This window comes from Micropterus salmoides, unplaced genomic scaffold, assembly GCF_014851395.1.
Source record: "Micropterus salmoides isolate LMB-PRFRI ecotype aquatic unplaced genomic scaffold, ASM1485139v1 Ms_hic_scaffold_10, whole genome shotgun sequence".
Classification (NCBI taxonomy): domain Eukaryota; kingdom Metazoa; phylum Chordata; class Actinopteri; order Centrarchiformes; family Centrarchidae; genus Micropterus; species Micropterus salmoides.
The window spans coordinates 8,844,426-8,859,406 of NW_024040041.1; the positions used below are offsets into that span (position 1 = coordinate 8,844,426).

General features: G+C 40.7%; 1 protein-coding gene across 4 annotated transcripts in view; it reads right to left on the minus strand.

Moving 5' to 3' along the window:
* The window catches only part of LOC119883918 (myosin-10), a 61,153-nt gene that overhangs the window by 12,759 nt on the left and 33,413 nt on the right, over window positions 1–14,981 (minus strand). For 2 of the 4 annotated variants that reach the window (XM_038694419.1, XM_038694417.1), the window contains 15 exons: window positions 13,802–13,901; window positions 13,023–13,052; window positions 10,809–10,901; window positions 8,926–8,989; window positions 8,393–8,491; window positions 7,700–7,843; window positions 7,489–7,584; window positions 6,712–6,830; window positions 6,215–6,367; window positions 5,850–6,023; window positions 5,597–5,770; window positions 3,918–4,032; window positions 1,152–1,345; window positions 713–834; window positions 79–148 (listed from right to left, as the gene is read on the minus strand). In XM_038694419.1, coding sequence (XP_038550347.1) covers window positions 79–148; window positions 713–834; window positions 1,152–1,345; window positions 3,918–4,032; window positions 5,597–5,770; window positions 5,850–6,023; window positions 6,215–6,367; window positions 6,712–6,830; window positions 7,489–7,584; window positions 7,700–7,843; window positions 8,393–8,491; window positions 8,926–8,989; window positions 10,809–10,901; window positions 13,023–13,052; window positions 13,802–13,901 — 1,747 coding nt within the window. The remainder of the gene's footprint in view (window positions 1–78; window positions 149–712; window positions 835–1,151; window positions 1,346–3,917; window positions 4,033–5,596; window positions 5,771–5,849; window positions 6,024–6,214; window positions 6,368–6,711; window positions 6,831–7,488; window positions 7,585–7,699; window positions 7,844–8,392; window positions 8,492–8,925; window positions 8,990–10,808; window positions 10,902–13,022; window positions 13,053–13,801; window positions 13,902–14,981) is intronic. The other 2 variants (XM_038694423.1, XM_038694430.1) reach the window with 1 other exon arrangement.

Below are 14,981 nucleotides of genomic sequence, written 5' to 3' on the forward strand. Positions count from 1 at the left end.
TTCAAATGTGAGCCTTGTGCGCTCTGAGGCAGCAGTCGAAATGATTTAATTTGTTCTAAACTAAGTCCATGTCCTTACCATTCTCTCACACGCCTGCTTGCCATCCATGAAGCCCTTGGGAATGGCGTTAGGAGTGAGGATCTCATACCTGTACACGGAGCAAAGAAATAAGTGCATTATGATGGAAGTGCATTCGGACGGAGGGTCACTAGGACAGTGTTAAATTGCAGCTCCATACTGGCTAAAATGTAATAAATAAAAAAAAGGGAAGGATGACATCAGATCTCTTTTATTAACAGGTTGCAAAAATATAGTGGTGGGTTCCGGTCATATACGTAAGCCTTATATCATGTCAGATTACGTGGAAAGGGTGTGAGATATACTCAGACTCCTTGCAAAAATATAATTTATTATCTATGTATGACAATTATGTTATGTATACAGACTCATTTAGCTGACACTTTTATCCACAGCGACTTACAATTGTCAGAGGTCGCACGCCTCTGGAGCAACTAGGGGTTAAGTGTCTTGCTCAAGGACACAATGGTGGATGGGTCACAGTGGGGGATTGAACCCAGGTCTCTCACACCAAAAGCATAGTCTTATCCATTGCGCCATCGCCACCCCTTAACTTAACAATGTACTTTTATTTTATAAAATGTATATCATGATTTCCTGTATCAGACTTGTTAAGCTGACATTACAACATTACCTCTGTCTGAACTCCTGGAAGACGATGCGGTTGGGGAAGCCCTGTCTGCAGATACGGATCCCCTCCAGCACACCATTACACCTCAGCTGGTCCAGAACCAGATGGGGATCCAGTTTACCAGCCTGGGGAAAGAGGCAGAAGAAAAAATAAGATTTTGATGTATGGGTAAAGGTTCTGTATACATTTTCTTTACTTGAAGTTTTTTAAATTTGGGTTTATTTGGGATTCTTGCCATTATTTGTGGTCACTAAAAGTGCATCAAAAACTACCCCCAGGATCAACTGTCGCATACATGAGTCTTTATAAAATCCCACATAATGTATAAATAATAATGTACAGTAAATATAAACTCTAGCCTCATTAGGTCAGCAGATTTAGTTAAGCAGATCTCAGGCCAGCTGATACAGACGGTCACTGTGACCATCTTATTAAAACTCACCCTTTTCTCGTGGTTCGGGATGATGCAGCGCACAAAGTTGGGATTGGTGTTCCTTAGTGTGGCCATCAGTTTAGATAACTGCTCCTTGTACAGCTGTCCCACGGTGCGGAACATGCCCTTCTTGGTCTTGTAGGCGGCACCAAACGCTGTCTCATTCATGCCTGCAACCTGGTCCAGACCCACAATTCGGTCGACTGGTGAAAAATGAGATGAAGAGAAAGAGAAAGACAACTGTGTTAATGCAGGGATACATAGGTAACTGACGTGACTTTAGTAATGCTGGTTTTACTAATAAATGTGTTTATGTGTAGAGTACATTATGATGCTATATACATGAATGTAGAAAAGAGTAAAGCCAACAAAATTACTTTATTGAATATTTTATTGGTATTTACATTCAATGGGGATATTCATCAGGAACTGTTGCCAGTAAGGGTTAAAGTGTGCAACTGAGCAGGATTTATTCTTTTTTTTTGTGTGATAAAAGATCACAATGTTGTATGTTTCTTTTTTTAATATTTTTTGCTGCTTGGATTTCTATTGTGTGTATTTGTTTATTTATCTGCTTTACTCTTTAACTTCCCATCCTGTAACTTGCTTCTGTAACACCCAAATAAACTTAGAGCAAATGTATTAAATAACAGGTACATGTACATATATCCATGTAAATGAAAACTGAATCAATGCACAATCAAACTTCCTGCTTTAGGGGCGTCTTGGCGGTTCAGTAGACCACCCTTTCACAAAAAAGGAAAAAAAGGCAGCTCCATAGCGTTACCAGAGGTCATAAACTCCACAGGGAACCTTGAAACTTCTTCCTTTACAGGCCCCCCATCTCTGTACTATATGTCTCAGATTATACAGATCCACCTGGATCCAATCCCTCAAAATTTATTTGGACACTGAGATTTCTTTCCATCTGCTGCACTCATGGTTAAGCCTGTTGAACGCAATAAGATAGATTGTATAATCACTGGGATAATAATATTTTAATCAAACTGTATTAGTGGACTCAGTGGCTGCAAATCACAGCAGCTTTACATAAACTATATATCTATTGAGTGGATAGGGGATATTTGCCCTTTTTAGGTGTAGTGACACCATCACTAAGCATGGCATCCCACTAATCCAATTTCATTACTGTAGCCCTTTTAGTAAATAAAAACGTACCACGGCCTTAAAGGTTTCAAAAGTCATCATCTGACCAGGCAAATGTTCAATAATAATTGTATCAGTTGTGTGAACTCAACAAAATGTCATTATTGGCATGATTACAAAAATAAAGGCCTTACCTGGCTTATCATTCAAGCAATAGTTGTTGGAATAACTATAGTGGCACCAGCATTCATGGAAGAATGAAATGTTTTAGCGTCAGAGTTTTAAATACAAAAGGAGTACAGCCATGCAAAGCCAGATGGGAGTTTTTTGAGGGGCGCACACAGCAGCCAGGACAGGACAGGGAACCAATGATCCCTCAAGTGTAGATGATGAGGAGAAGCCGCTGGTGCACGGTTAAGTATTACTATCATTCACCTGGAGCTTCATGGAGCCCAGACACATTGTCATAGAAAGAGGCTCTCTGAAACGTCTGAATGTCTACAGCAACAGAGACACGGACAGAGAAAGAAGACAGGAGAGTGAGAGAAAGAAAAAAAGTAGGCATGCAAACACACACACACCCACCATTCATACACTCACAAACATACACACTTTCAGAAGCATTGATTGGCTGTTAAAGAAGAGGACTGAAGAGTAAAAGTCAGTTCATGCACTCTAATATTACAGTACATGCTTATTATCAAAGCCTTGTTATTATTCAAAGCTAATGTTGGGTTATCACAGCTGAACATTAATCAGGAGAAAGATTAGTCCAGAAAGTGTTATATAACCATTTTGCTTTCCATTTGATTTGATCTGAGATGTGATTCCAGTAAATAAATAATGATATTGAAGCCTATGGTTGCCATCTGAATATTAAGTGAGTGAGCTGAGCTGTGGGAGAAAATACAGGATTAGCAATAAATCTGTCCTTCACCTCTGAGAGAAGAGTCCTGGATGTGGTTTACCTCGATTATACTTAATGTTTTTGCTGGCAACACTTATCCCACATTAGAGAAACCAAAAAGCTCACTGCTGAATGAAACTCAGACAGGAGATGCAGTTGTTTACAATAATACATTTACAGCCATGCTTGTGCCTCTTTAAAGGCTGAATTTATACACAGTTGTGCTTTGAGCTAAATGCTAATGTCAGCATGCTAACATGCTGTTTGGCATGTATAATATTTGTCATGTTCATCATGTAGTTTAGCGTGTTGGCATTCTAACATTTGCTAATTAGCATTAAATACAAAGTACAGCTGAGGCTGACGGAAATGTCATTAGTTTTGCACACTGATTTGTGATTCGATGATGGTCCTGGATGATAAGCATCACCACATTTGTTACAGTTCATCCTGAGGGGAACATGAACATCTTGACCAAATGTCATGGCAAGCTATCCAATACTTGGAACAACCAACTGACTGACATTGCCATCCATAGAGCCATGGCTAAAAACCCAAAAGAGAGGATGAAAATGCTTTTAAAAGATTTTCTTTTTGTCTCTCATTGGTTCACTCCACAATAGATATGGTGTGTAACATCCTTCTGGACTGATATGAATAATTGCAGGTTTATTTAAACAGCAGATTAAATTCAATACACTTTGTACAATTAAGCACTTGATGAGCTTTTACACAGCAAAAGAACTTGTTAAGAGACTCACCGTCTTTCCAGAGTTCAGCCACAAACTTGTCAGTTGACTGGTGAAGCAGCGTGGCCACATTGTCATTCAGGGGATCCATATTCTTCATGAGCCATTCATCAGCTTTATAGTCCACCTGAATTACAAAAGTAAACCCTCAGTGTTATTTTAGTGCTCAGCATTTCTTTATCATAACAGATTATCAAAATAATTTTAAGGTAGCGGCCTGCACCCAAACTGGTTAAGGTGTAATGTACTGTACATACCAACAATGGCCACACACTTCTACAATAATTTGGCTGGTTTGACATCCCAACAGCGAAAAAGCAACTCAGCATTAGATAAAATACAATACAATTCATGAATTTTGCTACATGTCATCCAGTCCTTTCATATACTGTTATATATGTTGACAGCATAAAAGCAAAACTACACTTTTAAAAGGACTGGCTTCCAGTCTCTAAATAATTGCTATGTTGCTTCTCCTGTCTACAACAGAATGTGAAGTAAGTCTTCAGTGACAGCTAGATTTGGCTCTTATAGTGTTTTCAAATGCCACACAGTTGTTTTATCTTACAGGCAATACCAGATGTGCTGTATGTGCTTTGTGGGACCACACAATTAGTGGTAGAAAGTTCCAAAATTCCCATCAATCAATGATACACAATACTGACATAATAAGAACTGTTAAAATAAAGACTTTATATTATTTGCACATTATATTTGACTGACACCGCAGTCAGGTCTTACTGGAACATACTGTGTTGATGGGATTAGTCTCTGTAACGTTATAATGAATTTTACTTGTAATGTGTTTTTCAAACGTCTAACGTACTACGAAGATTGTTGGAGTAGAGCAGAATTTAATAAGCAATTGACACAGTCAGCAACCTGAGATGAGGAATGTAATATCTCCATATGGGTTTCATCAGAATTCTGGAAAAGCAAACTCACAGTGTTTGCACTTATTTTCCTCTTCAGTATCATTCTGCCATGCAGGATTTATTTGATGAAGTTCAAATTTAATGCTGGCTCCAGTTTTGAATACTGGAGGCTTATCATCGGGTTGAATCAGAGATTTCTTCCTGTTTGTCATGGTAAGGCTCAGGACCGATGTTTAGACACGATTGACGCCGATGCTCTTCACTTTGTTCATATGCACGTCAGACAGGAAAAAGAGACAGGTAAACCAAAATAAACTATCACTTTGGGGATGATATCAGTTTTCATGCTGCAACTGACAAGCGTCCTCTCTGGAATGTTGCTGGGTATCATTTTCTCTTTACAGATGGCAGACCACCACACAAAGGTGAAAGTTGAAAACTTCCGTTATGTAACTGCCAGGCAACCAAAGGCTCAATCTTACACCAATGTGAACCAGATGTGGGTTTCTTACAGCAGCAGTACGACAACTGGACTATTGTTTTCAGGCAATGACCTGGTTAACGGCGCCTTCAGAGGAGCAAAGTCTGTGCCTCCTGGAAAGGCTTCAAAACAGGTCAGAAGCAGAGTTGTTACATGAGGAAAACAGAACATGGATATTCATCCATGAATAAACACATATTTAATTTTTTTAGTGTCTTTTTTTTTTGAGCTGTCTTTTCAGAGTAGTGGCATACTTAAGTAGTACGTCCAACCAGCTGCCATTCCCAAGAGAGCAGCCAGAATGCAAGACCACTTAATGGGCCTGAAATACATACCTTCCCTGCATAGTGAATGATGCAGAAGTCAGCTTTGTCCTTGAGCTGACGTGGCTTCTGAAACTTGGTGTGTGTGCCCTGCTCCTGGAGCACTTTGTCTATAAAGGTCTTGTCGGTGGCTTTGGGAAACCAGCACTCCTCATCCAGCAGAGCGAGGATACCAGGGGGGTTAGTCTGTGGAGACAGAATGTGTTTAACACATGTATTCATAAGCAGACGCATGCAGTCACACGCACAAGTGGGGACCACTGACCGGCCTCTCAATGAGGTCGATGCAGGGCTGCAGGTCCAGGCCGAAGTCGATGAAGCTCCACTCGATGCCCTCCCTCTGGTACTCCTCCTGCTCCAGGATGAACATGGTGTGGTTGAAGAGCTGCTGCAGCTTCTCATTGGTGTAGTTGATACACATCTGCTCAAATGAGTTCAGCTGAAAGGAAGCAGAAGTCAAGTTTGTTAGTATTACTTGATTAAACTAATAAAACATTTCAAACAATCAGACAATCTGTATAATTGGATTCTGTTTAATCCATGTGTAAAGGAACACAACTACAATGTGTAGAAGTTAGTTTATGTTTTGTGCAATTTAGTTTTTTAGTATTAAAGCATCACAATCAGCACCTCAAAGATCTCAAAGCCAGCAATATCCAGGATGCCGATGAACGACGCCCCCTGGCGTTTGGTCCTGTCCAGGGCCTTATTAATGCGGTGGACCAGCCAGCGGAACAGCCGCTCATACGTTGCCTTGGCCAGGGCTTCAACAGCAAAGTCAGCCTGAGGAAAACACAAAGAGCGCGCAGGACCACGGACAGTAACCATGAAACACACTATTAATAATACACAGCCCACTGAGTCATGAATGCAAATATAACAATAGAAATTTTGTGGTGCTGTTTTATCGTGGCATGACATCAGACCATAGGTTACAGTAAGGACAAGCCATTAGGAAGATGTTTAAACATATCCTATCACCCATGAGTTAGCAAAACTGAGGTGTACTATAAACAGAAAGACAGAAAGGCAGATATAAAAACTGGAATTCAACTTTTCCAGGTTTGATGTTTTAAAAAAAATGTATACAATGCAAACATAACACAAAGAGTTCGATTGCACGTTACCTGTTCTTTGGTCTGTGCCTTCTGTACATAGTCTCGTCCCACTTTGATCCTCGGTGTGAGGATAGCTCTGGTAAACTCCATAACATTCATTCCAAGTAGGTGGCAGAGCTTCTGCGCCACTGGGAGTGTGAGGAAGCAGGACGCATGTAATTTATTGTTTCAATATAGACTTCACGCTGGTTCGCATATACAGCTTCAGATTTCATTAAAGATGAGACAGACAGACTTTTTTTTTGCTCTCTTCAGATTAAAGGTTGATGTTAGGTTCAAACAATGAAATAAAACATCAAATAAGCAAGTCTGAAAACAATACTGCCTAACTACATTTAAACAATGCAGAATATATGACCATACCCAGACTCAGCCTTTTCTGGCTGGGTGGAGGGACTTTGTTCAAGTGAGTTCTTAGGGAACTAAGTTGATGGCTGACTATGTTGACTATGTTAATGGATCAGACCGAAAACTTAATAAAATTACTATATTTTATATATTACACTGAGAGGTATGTGAATACAATTTAGTCATGACTGATGACAAGCATGCCAACAGACACACAAATGTAACTTCAGTGCAATGATGTTTCAAATAAAGCATGTGCTCACTGAGAATGAGGCGATTGTGTGAGTATGTATACGTGTGGAAATGATCATCGGTTTTCCACTGCCTGTTGTGGTGGAAGCAGAAGCGCTATAGTCATCTCATTTTCTGTATTCATGAATCATGACTGACAGTAGGGAGGAGGAGGTGTTTTACTGTGACTGGATGATGGAGGTTTACCTGTGTTCTCAGGCATGGAGGCCTGATCAGTGTTTCTCTCTTTCTTAAAGATGATGTTGCCAAACTGCAGCACCGCAGAGACCACCTTCAACATGCCTGGCAAGGATAAGATAGCAATTAGGTAATGGTAAGAGAGAGGAAACAAAGTCATTCATTATAGAAAGAGAAGGAGAATACTTTGTTTCAGAGCACATCTGGAAGTACTACTCACAGACAATCTCATCGTGGGAGAAGCTCATGATGTGCATGGCATCCAATGTTTCCTGGAAATTATCCTTGTCCTGCTGGCCTGGGATGGGAATGTTACCATTTGACAGGAAACGATAGTTGTTAAAGCCTTCGAGGAGCAGGTCCGCTGGAGAACAAAAAGAAAGTTTTTCAAAAACTATATTATTTTAATGGTCATTTTAATCAGTATCCTCATTTTCATGCTTTTAGCTTTGTGCTGTATGTTCTTCTAGTTAATGTACAGTGTTGAATGTTTCAGGATTCGTTTCAGTGTATACTTTCTGTTTATGAAGTGTAGTAGGCCCATGATGCCTGTTGATTTTGCCACTTTTAAAGACTGTCTGATGTCAGTGAGGTAGGTGTTAAATTTGCATCCATTTTCAGTAGAGACAGCTCAGTCTAGACTCAGAGAGTAAGCGGACAAGCCAGGGAGAGAAATGAGTTGTAAAGTGTTGACTTGAAATGTCTAAACACGTTCTGCATCATCATGGAACAATGCACCGATGAGCTAAATTAAAAATTAACAAGAAAGATTAGTTGGCTGGTGCAAATTCAAAGCAGCTTTCTTTAGCTCTATTGCCTGAAGCAAAGTGGCAGAAACATGAAACCTCACTGTCATTGCGCTGATACTTTTGTTTATTCTGATTGCTCTTTGTAGCAGTTGTCAAACACTCACTTCGGAGATGCTCTCCAGCTCCTGCCAGCAGGCGATAGAAAATGTGGAAGGTCCTCTCATCTTTGGCCTGTCTAATGGCCCTGGACTTCTCCAGAAGGTCTGAGAGCAAAGGTTAAGGACTGACAAGGATCTAACAACATGAACTCAATAACTCTAATAAAGTACACAACCAATAAGTCTTCCTAGAAAACACTGGGGAATCAAATGCTTATTTCTACTACGAGTGTTGCAACAAAGGAATATTATCCTGAGGAGCCTTATCCATTGTTTCCCTCACCAGGCATAAATAAACATGAATAAACATGAGGAACAAAAATAAAAACGTCTTTAGAGCTCAGTGCCCTCTAGCTCCATCTGGAGAATATGAAGAACGGGAATGGCATTCTTGTGGTTAAGCATAAGTGAGTCCAATAGCCAGACCGCTGCTCTCAGCTCCAAACTCAATGTGTACCCTGTCTTTTAGCTCCCTTTGTTGTGTTTGAAACAATCCTTTGACCTTCTGCTCCATCAGCCTGTCCCAGTAATGAGGATACATGTTTCAATATTGGCCCCGACAATGTAGCCTGTGACATCAAAGTTGATTCTGATGAACTTCCCCTGCAAGAAACAAGACAAGACAAGAAATTTATGTTAAAAAAACGTGGTTGAGCTTGTTGAAACTTCACAGGTTAATTAAAAAAGCCTATGATGTCAGCGTGAACTGTGCTATATGTGTTTATGTGTGTTTGTGTGTGCATATGTCATATGTTCCTCTCCCTTCGAGCATTGTTGCATTTTTAAACACCACTTTGTGGACTCTTGCAGATGACAGACACACAGTGGAGAACAAAATGTCTATATTAGGAAAAGGTAGGTTAACAAGTCAGAAAGAATCTCAGGTATGTCTGTGGTTTCCTGACAGTGTGCATGTACGTGTGTGTGTGAATATGTGGCCCATCTGTCTACTGGTCCTCATTGCTTCTCATCTGAAACAACTGGTGATTCATGAGGACTGAACGCCATGGTGGTTAATCCTGGGCACATGGTTGACATAGTCATCCAAAAATGTAAAATGCTAAGAGCGAGGATAGTTGTGATTCCTGAAACTCATCATATAACAAGCACAGCATCAGTCTACTTTATAATACTTGACATTTTAGGAAATTATTAGAGAAGAGAGACTTGTGAAACAAGACCTATAAACAAAATCATTGTTTTTATCAAATATTCGAAAGTTACATATTTAAATTAAAAAGCCCCAAAAGATATAGTAAAGGAATTTTGGGAAATTTAAATAATCACTCTCGGGTCGAGAGTTAGATGAGTAGATCGATACCACTCTTACATGTGGTAAATTTGAAGCTACATTGAGCAGCTGGTTAGCTTAGCTTAGCACTAGTCTATATAAAGACCCTAGAACTAAATTTAGATCCTGGTCCCTGGAAACGCAGTGAGTTCCTTCAAAGGTTCCTAGTTCCGGGGTATAGTTCCTTTGGCCGAAACGCAGCTTATGACTGAAAGCAAGGGGAACAACAAGTGTTCTTCAACACACGGTTTTACGGGGGGGTTACATGGCAGACTACTTCTTGGCAGGGAGCAGAGTCTCCACTGGTTGCCTGGTGCTGCAGAGGTGCTGGTAGGCAGATTTTTTTAACCTTCAGATAGAGTCAGGCTATCTGTTTTCCCGTTTCCAGTCTTTATGCTAAGCTAAGCTAACCCAGCTGGTGGCTGTAGCTTCATATTCACCACACAGACCATGGATGACATGACAGCTCCCCAAACGTGAATCCAAAACATCTCGGATTCCACCCACTTGTGGCCGGCGGCTGTATAGGTCATAAACCCCGCCCCCTCCATTAGCGGATGGAACAAACTAAAAAAAGTACACGTAAAATACATTTTTCCCAAAGAACGTTTCTGAAATTTTAGATCGTTCTTATCCAGGATATTTTGGATTCAATTCTGTACAGTGGGCGGAAGTGAAGACTTCCATCTTTATATAGAGTCATGGTCCAGACATGAGAGTAGTGGGTATTGAGCTTCTCATCTCTATCTCTCATACATTTTGGGCCAATTTTGCTTTTTATCCCAAGGTAGAGTTAAGAGGTAAAACATGAAAGATACATAGATTCAAACTTCTTATAATCCATACAATTTTAGTTTTAAAATGCTAACCTTGAGAAACCCTCCATAGAATTATAGTATCTAAGACGTAGAGGGAGGACTCCTCACTACTGTTATCTTTATGGTGAGTTGGTAATAAAAGCATGTGTGTTTCTAACTTAACTTTGCTTGAGATTATGTACATTTCTTTGTACAGGCAAGGCAAATGGAAACTACAACTGATAGTCAAATTGATGCAAATCTCTTTCCCTTCTGACTACTATCTGTACATAAAGCAAGAGAATGATCATTTAAACAGGAACTGAAGACTCACAAAGCGAGATGAGTTGTCATTTTTCACTGTCTTGGCATTGCCAAAAGATTCAAGGATGGGGTTGGCTTGCAGGAGCTGGCGTTCCAACTCACCCTGTGGAGAAAGACAGAGAGTTTAGAACCCAAGTAGCTGTCAAACATTTCTAACGCCTGGCACCACGTAATGAGTCTTTTTATCACTATTTAATTTTCTGTGTCAGCCAAAACATACAAAAGCTGGTCAATTCTTCATTACAGAGCAGCAAGAAAAAATGTAATATGCTAAACCAATTGTTCAGACAGTCAGCAATTTATCATGGCTCTGCTGGCTTTACTTTAATCAGTTGCAGTACAATGTGATTTTTGTCAGGGGAATTTAACAAGTTTAATGGTCCAAGACAACCAAAAAGTTTTAATGGAACTCGTGAAACCACAAAGGCAATATAGTGAGTGTGTTTCGACATATTCCCTACAGTGAGTGGTTAGTTGATGAGTGAGAGCCTTCTTCCGGCCTGCACATTCCTGTGGCTTTGATGATATACCCTATATATCCAAAGACTGTACCACCATGATGGTAATGATGGCTTCCTCCCAAATCTCAAACCCTGGGTTGATAGGTGGTTGGGACATTCCCTAAAGGCCCTGAAACCTCCAGTTCCCCTAAACGGTCTCCTCTGCCCAGGGCTCTGGCAGTACAGAACTATCCCCTACAGCAGATCAGATCTTACCCTGATCTCACTCCATGATACTCTCTGACTGCAAAATCTAATTCTTTGGCCAGTAGTAGAGACAGAGCAAGAAAAGAGTACATCAGAGAGAACTGATGAGACATTTCAGGCTTTAATATGGAATAACACAGATACCAGTGCATCTGTCCCTGTAGAATAAAAAACAGGCATGCCCATTTGTCTTTCTCCCTGAGAGATATGTGAAAGTCTGGTCCCCACTAGTCTGCTTTACCTCTTCTCCACTACTTCATCTCCCCCTTCTGAACCTCTCTCCTCCACCATATCTTCGCTCTCCCTCGATCCCTGGTTCTACATTCCTCTGGCCTGTGCTCAGAGGCAGCCGTAATGCAACACAGAGGGAAAGCAGCATTAAGGAGGTCAGATGGTGTGGATGGTGTACTCTGGCAGGGGAGCACTAAAGCCCTGAGTTACAGCTACTTACTCTCAGGTACTGAAATACAGCATATTAAACAGGCATTCACCTGGATTCTGTGTGCTCAAAGCTGCAGGTTATAGGTTTCAGCTAAGACTCTGCTTCTATAGTTATTAAATTTACAGAGGACACGGAAACATCGGGTATTGGTTTAGGGAAGAAAGAAAAATAGCTCCTGGATAAATCAAGCAAAGCAGGGGTGAGCCAGAAAATATCAAGTTTTGTTGAGCACACGAGAGACAGGAGATGGAGATGGGACAAATTCAATACTGCGTCAGCAGAGTATCACTTGTGTTACTTCTGGGACACAACATTGTGGATTCAAAACTGAAAATCCAGGTGAGGCAACAACATCCACAGAAACGTCTCCTGTGTTTGGTTATTGACTGGGCAGCAAAAGCCACATATGGTTGGTTACCGGAATAATATTATCCCAACCAAGGCTAAAGAATAGGCCAATGAATTATTAACTGAACTACTCTTCAAACTAAACACATGCATCTAGAGTACATTACCAATGGAAAACATGCAAGAATATATTAAAAAATTACTGACATCATGTTTCATCATCTTTTTACCTGTGCATGTAGTGTCATATATTTAGTTAACTAAAATGCAAAACCCTTAAAACATTTGAGGAGAGATGTTTAGTGTGGCTGTGGTCTGAATTCACACTTCATGTGCACCATGTAAACCGCAGAAACAGAGGACGTACACAGAAAAGCTATACAGATTCAGTTAATGCTCGACTACCACTTAATGTGAACAGTTTTTGCATCTGACTGACGTCATGTTTTCTAATGAAACACCTCAATTTCCAACTGCTAACAAACTTGAAGCAACTGATAAAAGTTGTTTTAGTATCATGAGCCTGCTGGTTTAATGGCAGATTGAGTGGGCTTCAAATAATCATGTGAGACTGAGCCAGCACAAACAAATACCTCATGAACAGAGAAGCTTAGTCTGTCAACATCATCATGGAAGCAGCAGAGATTGAGAGAGAAGGGCATGCACATACACACAAATATCAAAACGGACCACACACTCTTTTTAAGAAAGCGGGAGATACACTTGCCTGGAGCTTGAATGCTTTGGGAGATTCGGGCTGTTTGTTATGGATAAACAAATGTAAGTGTTAAAACCTGAAGCGCTTATATCAGACACAAGCCTCAGGAAACAGATAACCAGTACACACTTAGTCCAGCATTGGGGACACTCTTTGCAGAATGGCTTTGGATGACATGAGGCAGGAGTAGTGACCAGTCAGGCTGTATTAAAATCTATTAGGTTAGCCGTGGATTAATACACAACTTGTTATCAGCTAATATCAAATATCCAAACTAAGCTATGCACTTTCATTTGGAGTAGAGTACAGTAACATTACAATTCATTAATGAATAGTTTGACATTTTTTGACATACGCTTATTCGCTTTCAGGAAGAAGATTAATCCCACTCTCATGTCTGTGTGGTAAATATGAAGCTACACCAGTTGGTTAGCTTAGCACAATGACTGGAAACAGGAGGAAACTGCTTGCCTAGCTCTGTCCAAACAAAATTCATCTACCAGCACCTCTAAAGCTCACTAATTAACACATTATATCATTCATTTAATGAACAAAAACAAAAAGTGTAAAAAAACAACACTTTGATGTTTTATGGGGGGGCCTGCCAGAAAGCAAATAAGCGTGTTTCCAAAAATGACAAACTATTCCTTTAAATAACAATCATGATGAGCTAATTCACAAATACCAAGGCTAGTTCAAATAGGATGTATATGAGAGGTCAGGAGAAACTAGAGGCCTGTGTTTGGCCAAGAAAAGAGAAGTAAATATGTAGGCAGTGGGGCTCTCACAGGAATGTGGTCTTTGCGTCCTTTGTGTGAGGAGGCAACGTGGGCCAGGTACTGGATGACCTTCTTCGTGTTCTCTGTCTTGCCAGCGCCTGATTCACCCCTGAAGACAAAGGGGACAGACAGCATGGATATACACACAGTGGACCGAGTGACTTAAAGGTGGGGTATGCGTTTCTGGAGAAATCCAATACTACGACAAATAACATGATATCACGGGACCAACGACACAGCAAGTAAAGTAACTAACGTTAGCTAGGTTTTGGATTAGCAAACTGTTGCTGCTGCAAAGCTAACAACGAGAGAGGACGAGACGGCCTCAGAGCCAGCACACCAGCTCCAGACAGCGATACTCATAACTCTCTGAAAGTAAGCTGAATGTCCGTGGGTGAGTCATTTAAAGTTACCTGACACACAAATCATGGCTGTATCAGTGTTATGTGGCTCGGCCTGAGCCACTTTGCTTGTTACCTATTTACAGAGCCAGGGCTGTGTGCAAACACTGGATATTTTCCAGCGCACACACAGAACGGACTGCTAGCAGACCATGAGGAGATATTCTCTTAATTTGTTAAAAAGACATGTATTGGATATGAATCACATACCCCACCTTTAATGAACACTGTTTTCCCATCACTTCCAAAAATTAATTAAGTAAACAAAACATCCTTTGTTTGCAATCATGAATTACAGGCTTCAAGTTGTGAGGCATAGCCACATTACAGAAATAAATCTGTGTAAGTTGCCCACAATTTAGCAAGGTACACACAAAACACTGTAAAACCCTAACCAAAACAACTCTCATCATTATGGTGGTCAAGAGGGACTGGACGAAGCCCAAGAAAAGAATAAACAAAGAGAGAAGGAGAGAGTGAAGGAGCATCAGACTATCTGTTGTTTTCTAAATCTATCCATCCGTCTGTCCGTCTGTTTTACTGGAGAACCCTGTGGTTTGGTGGGCCAGTCTCCAAAGTTTCCAGGCTCTGCTTTTGGGCTGTCTCTAATGATAGCTGTGCTCAGGCAGGCCCTTCCACAGCTTCCACAGTTAGGTCCCAGAGCCCAGAAAAATCAGAGCCAACACCGAAACCAGGCCAGCAATACTGCATCTAGCAACATACCGGTGGCTTTAGTCTAGCTGGCTATTAGCTAAGCTGCACATAAGCACTGCAGTTTTAGCTGCTGC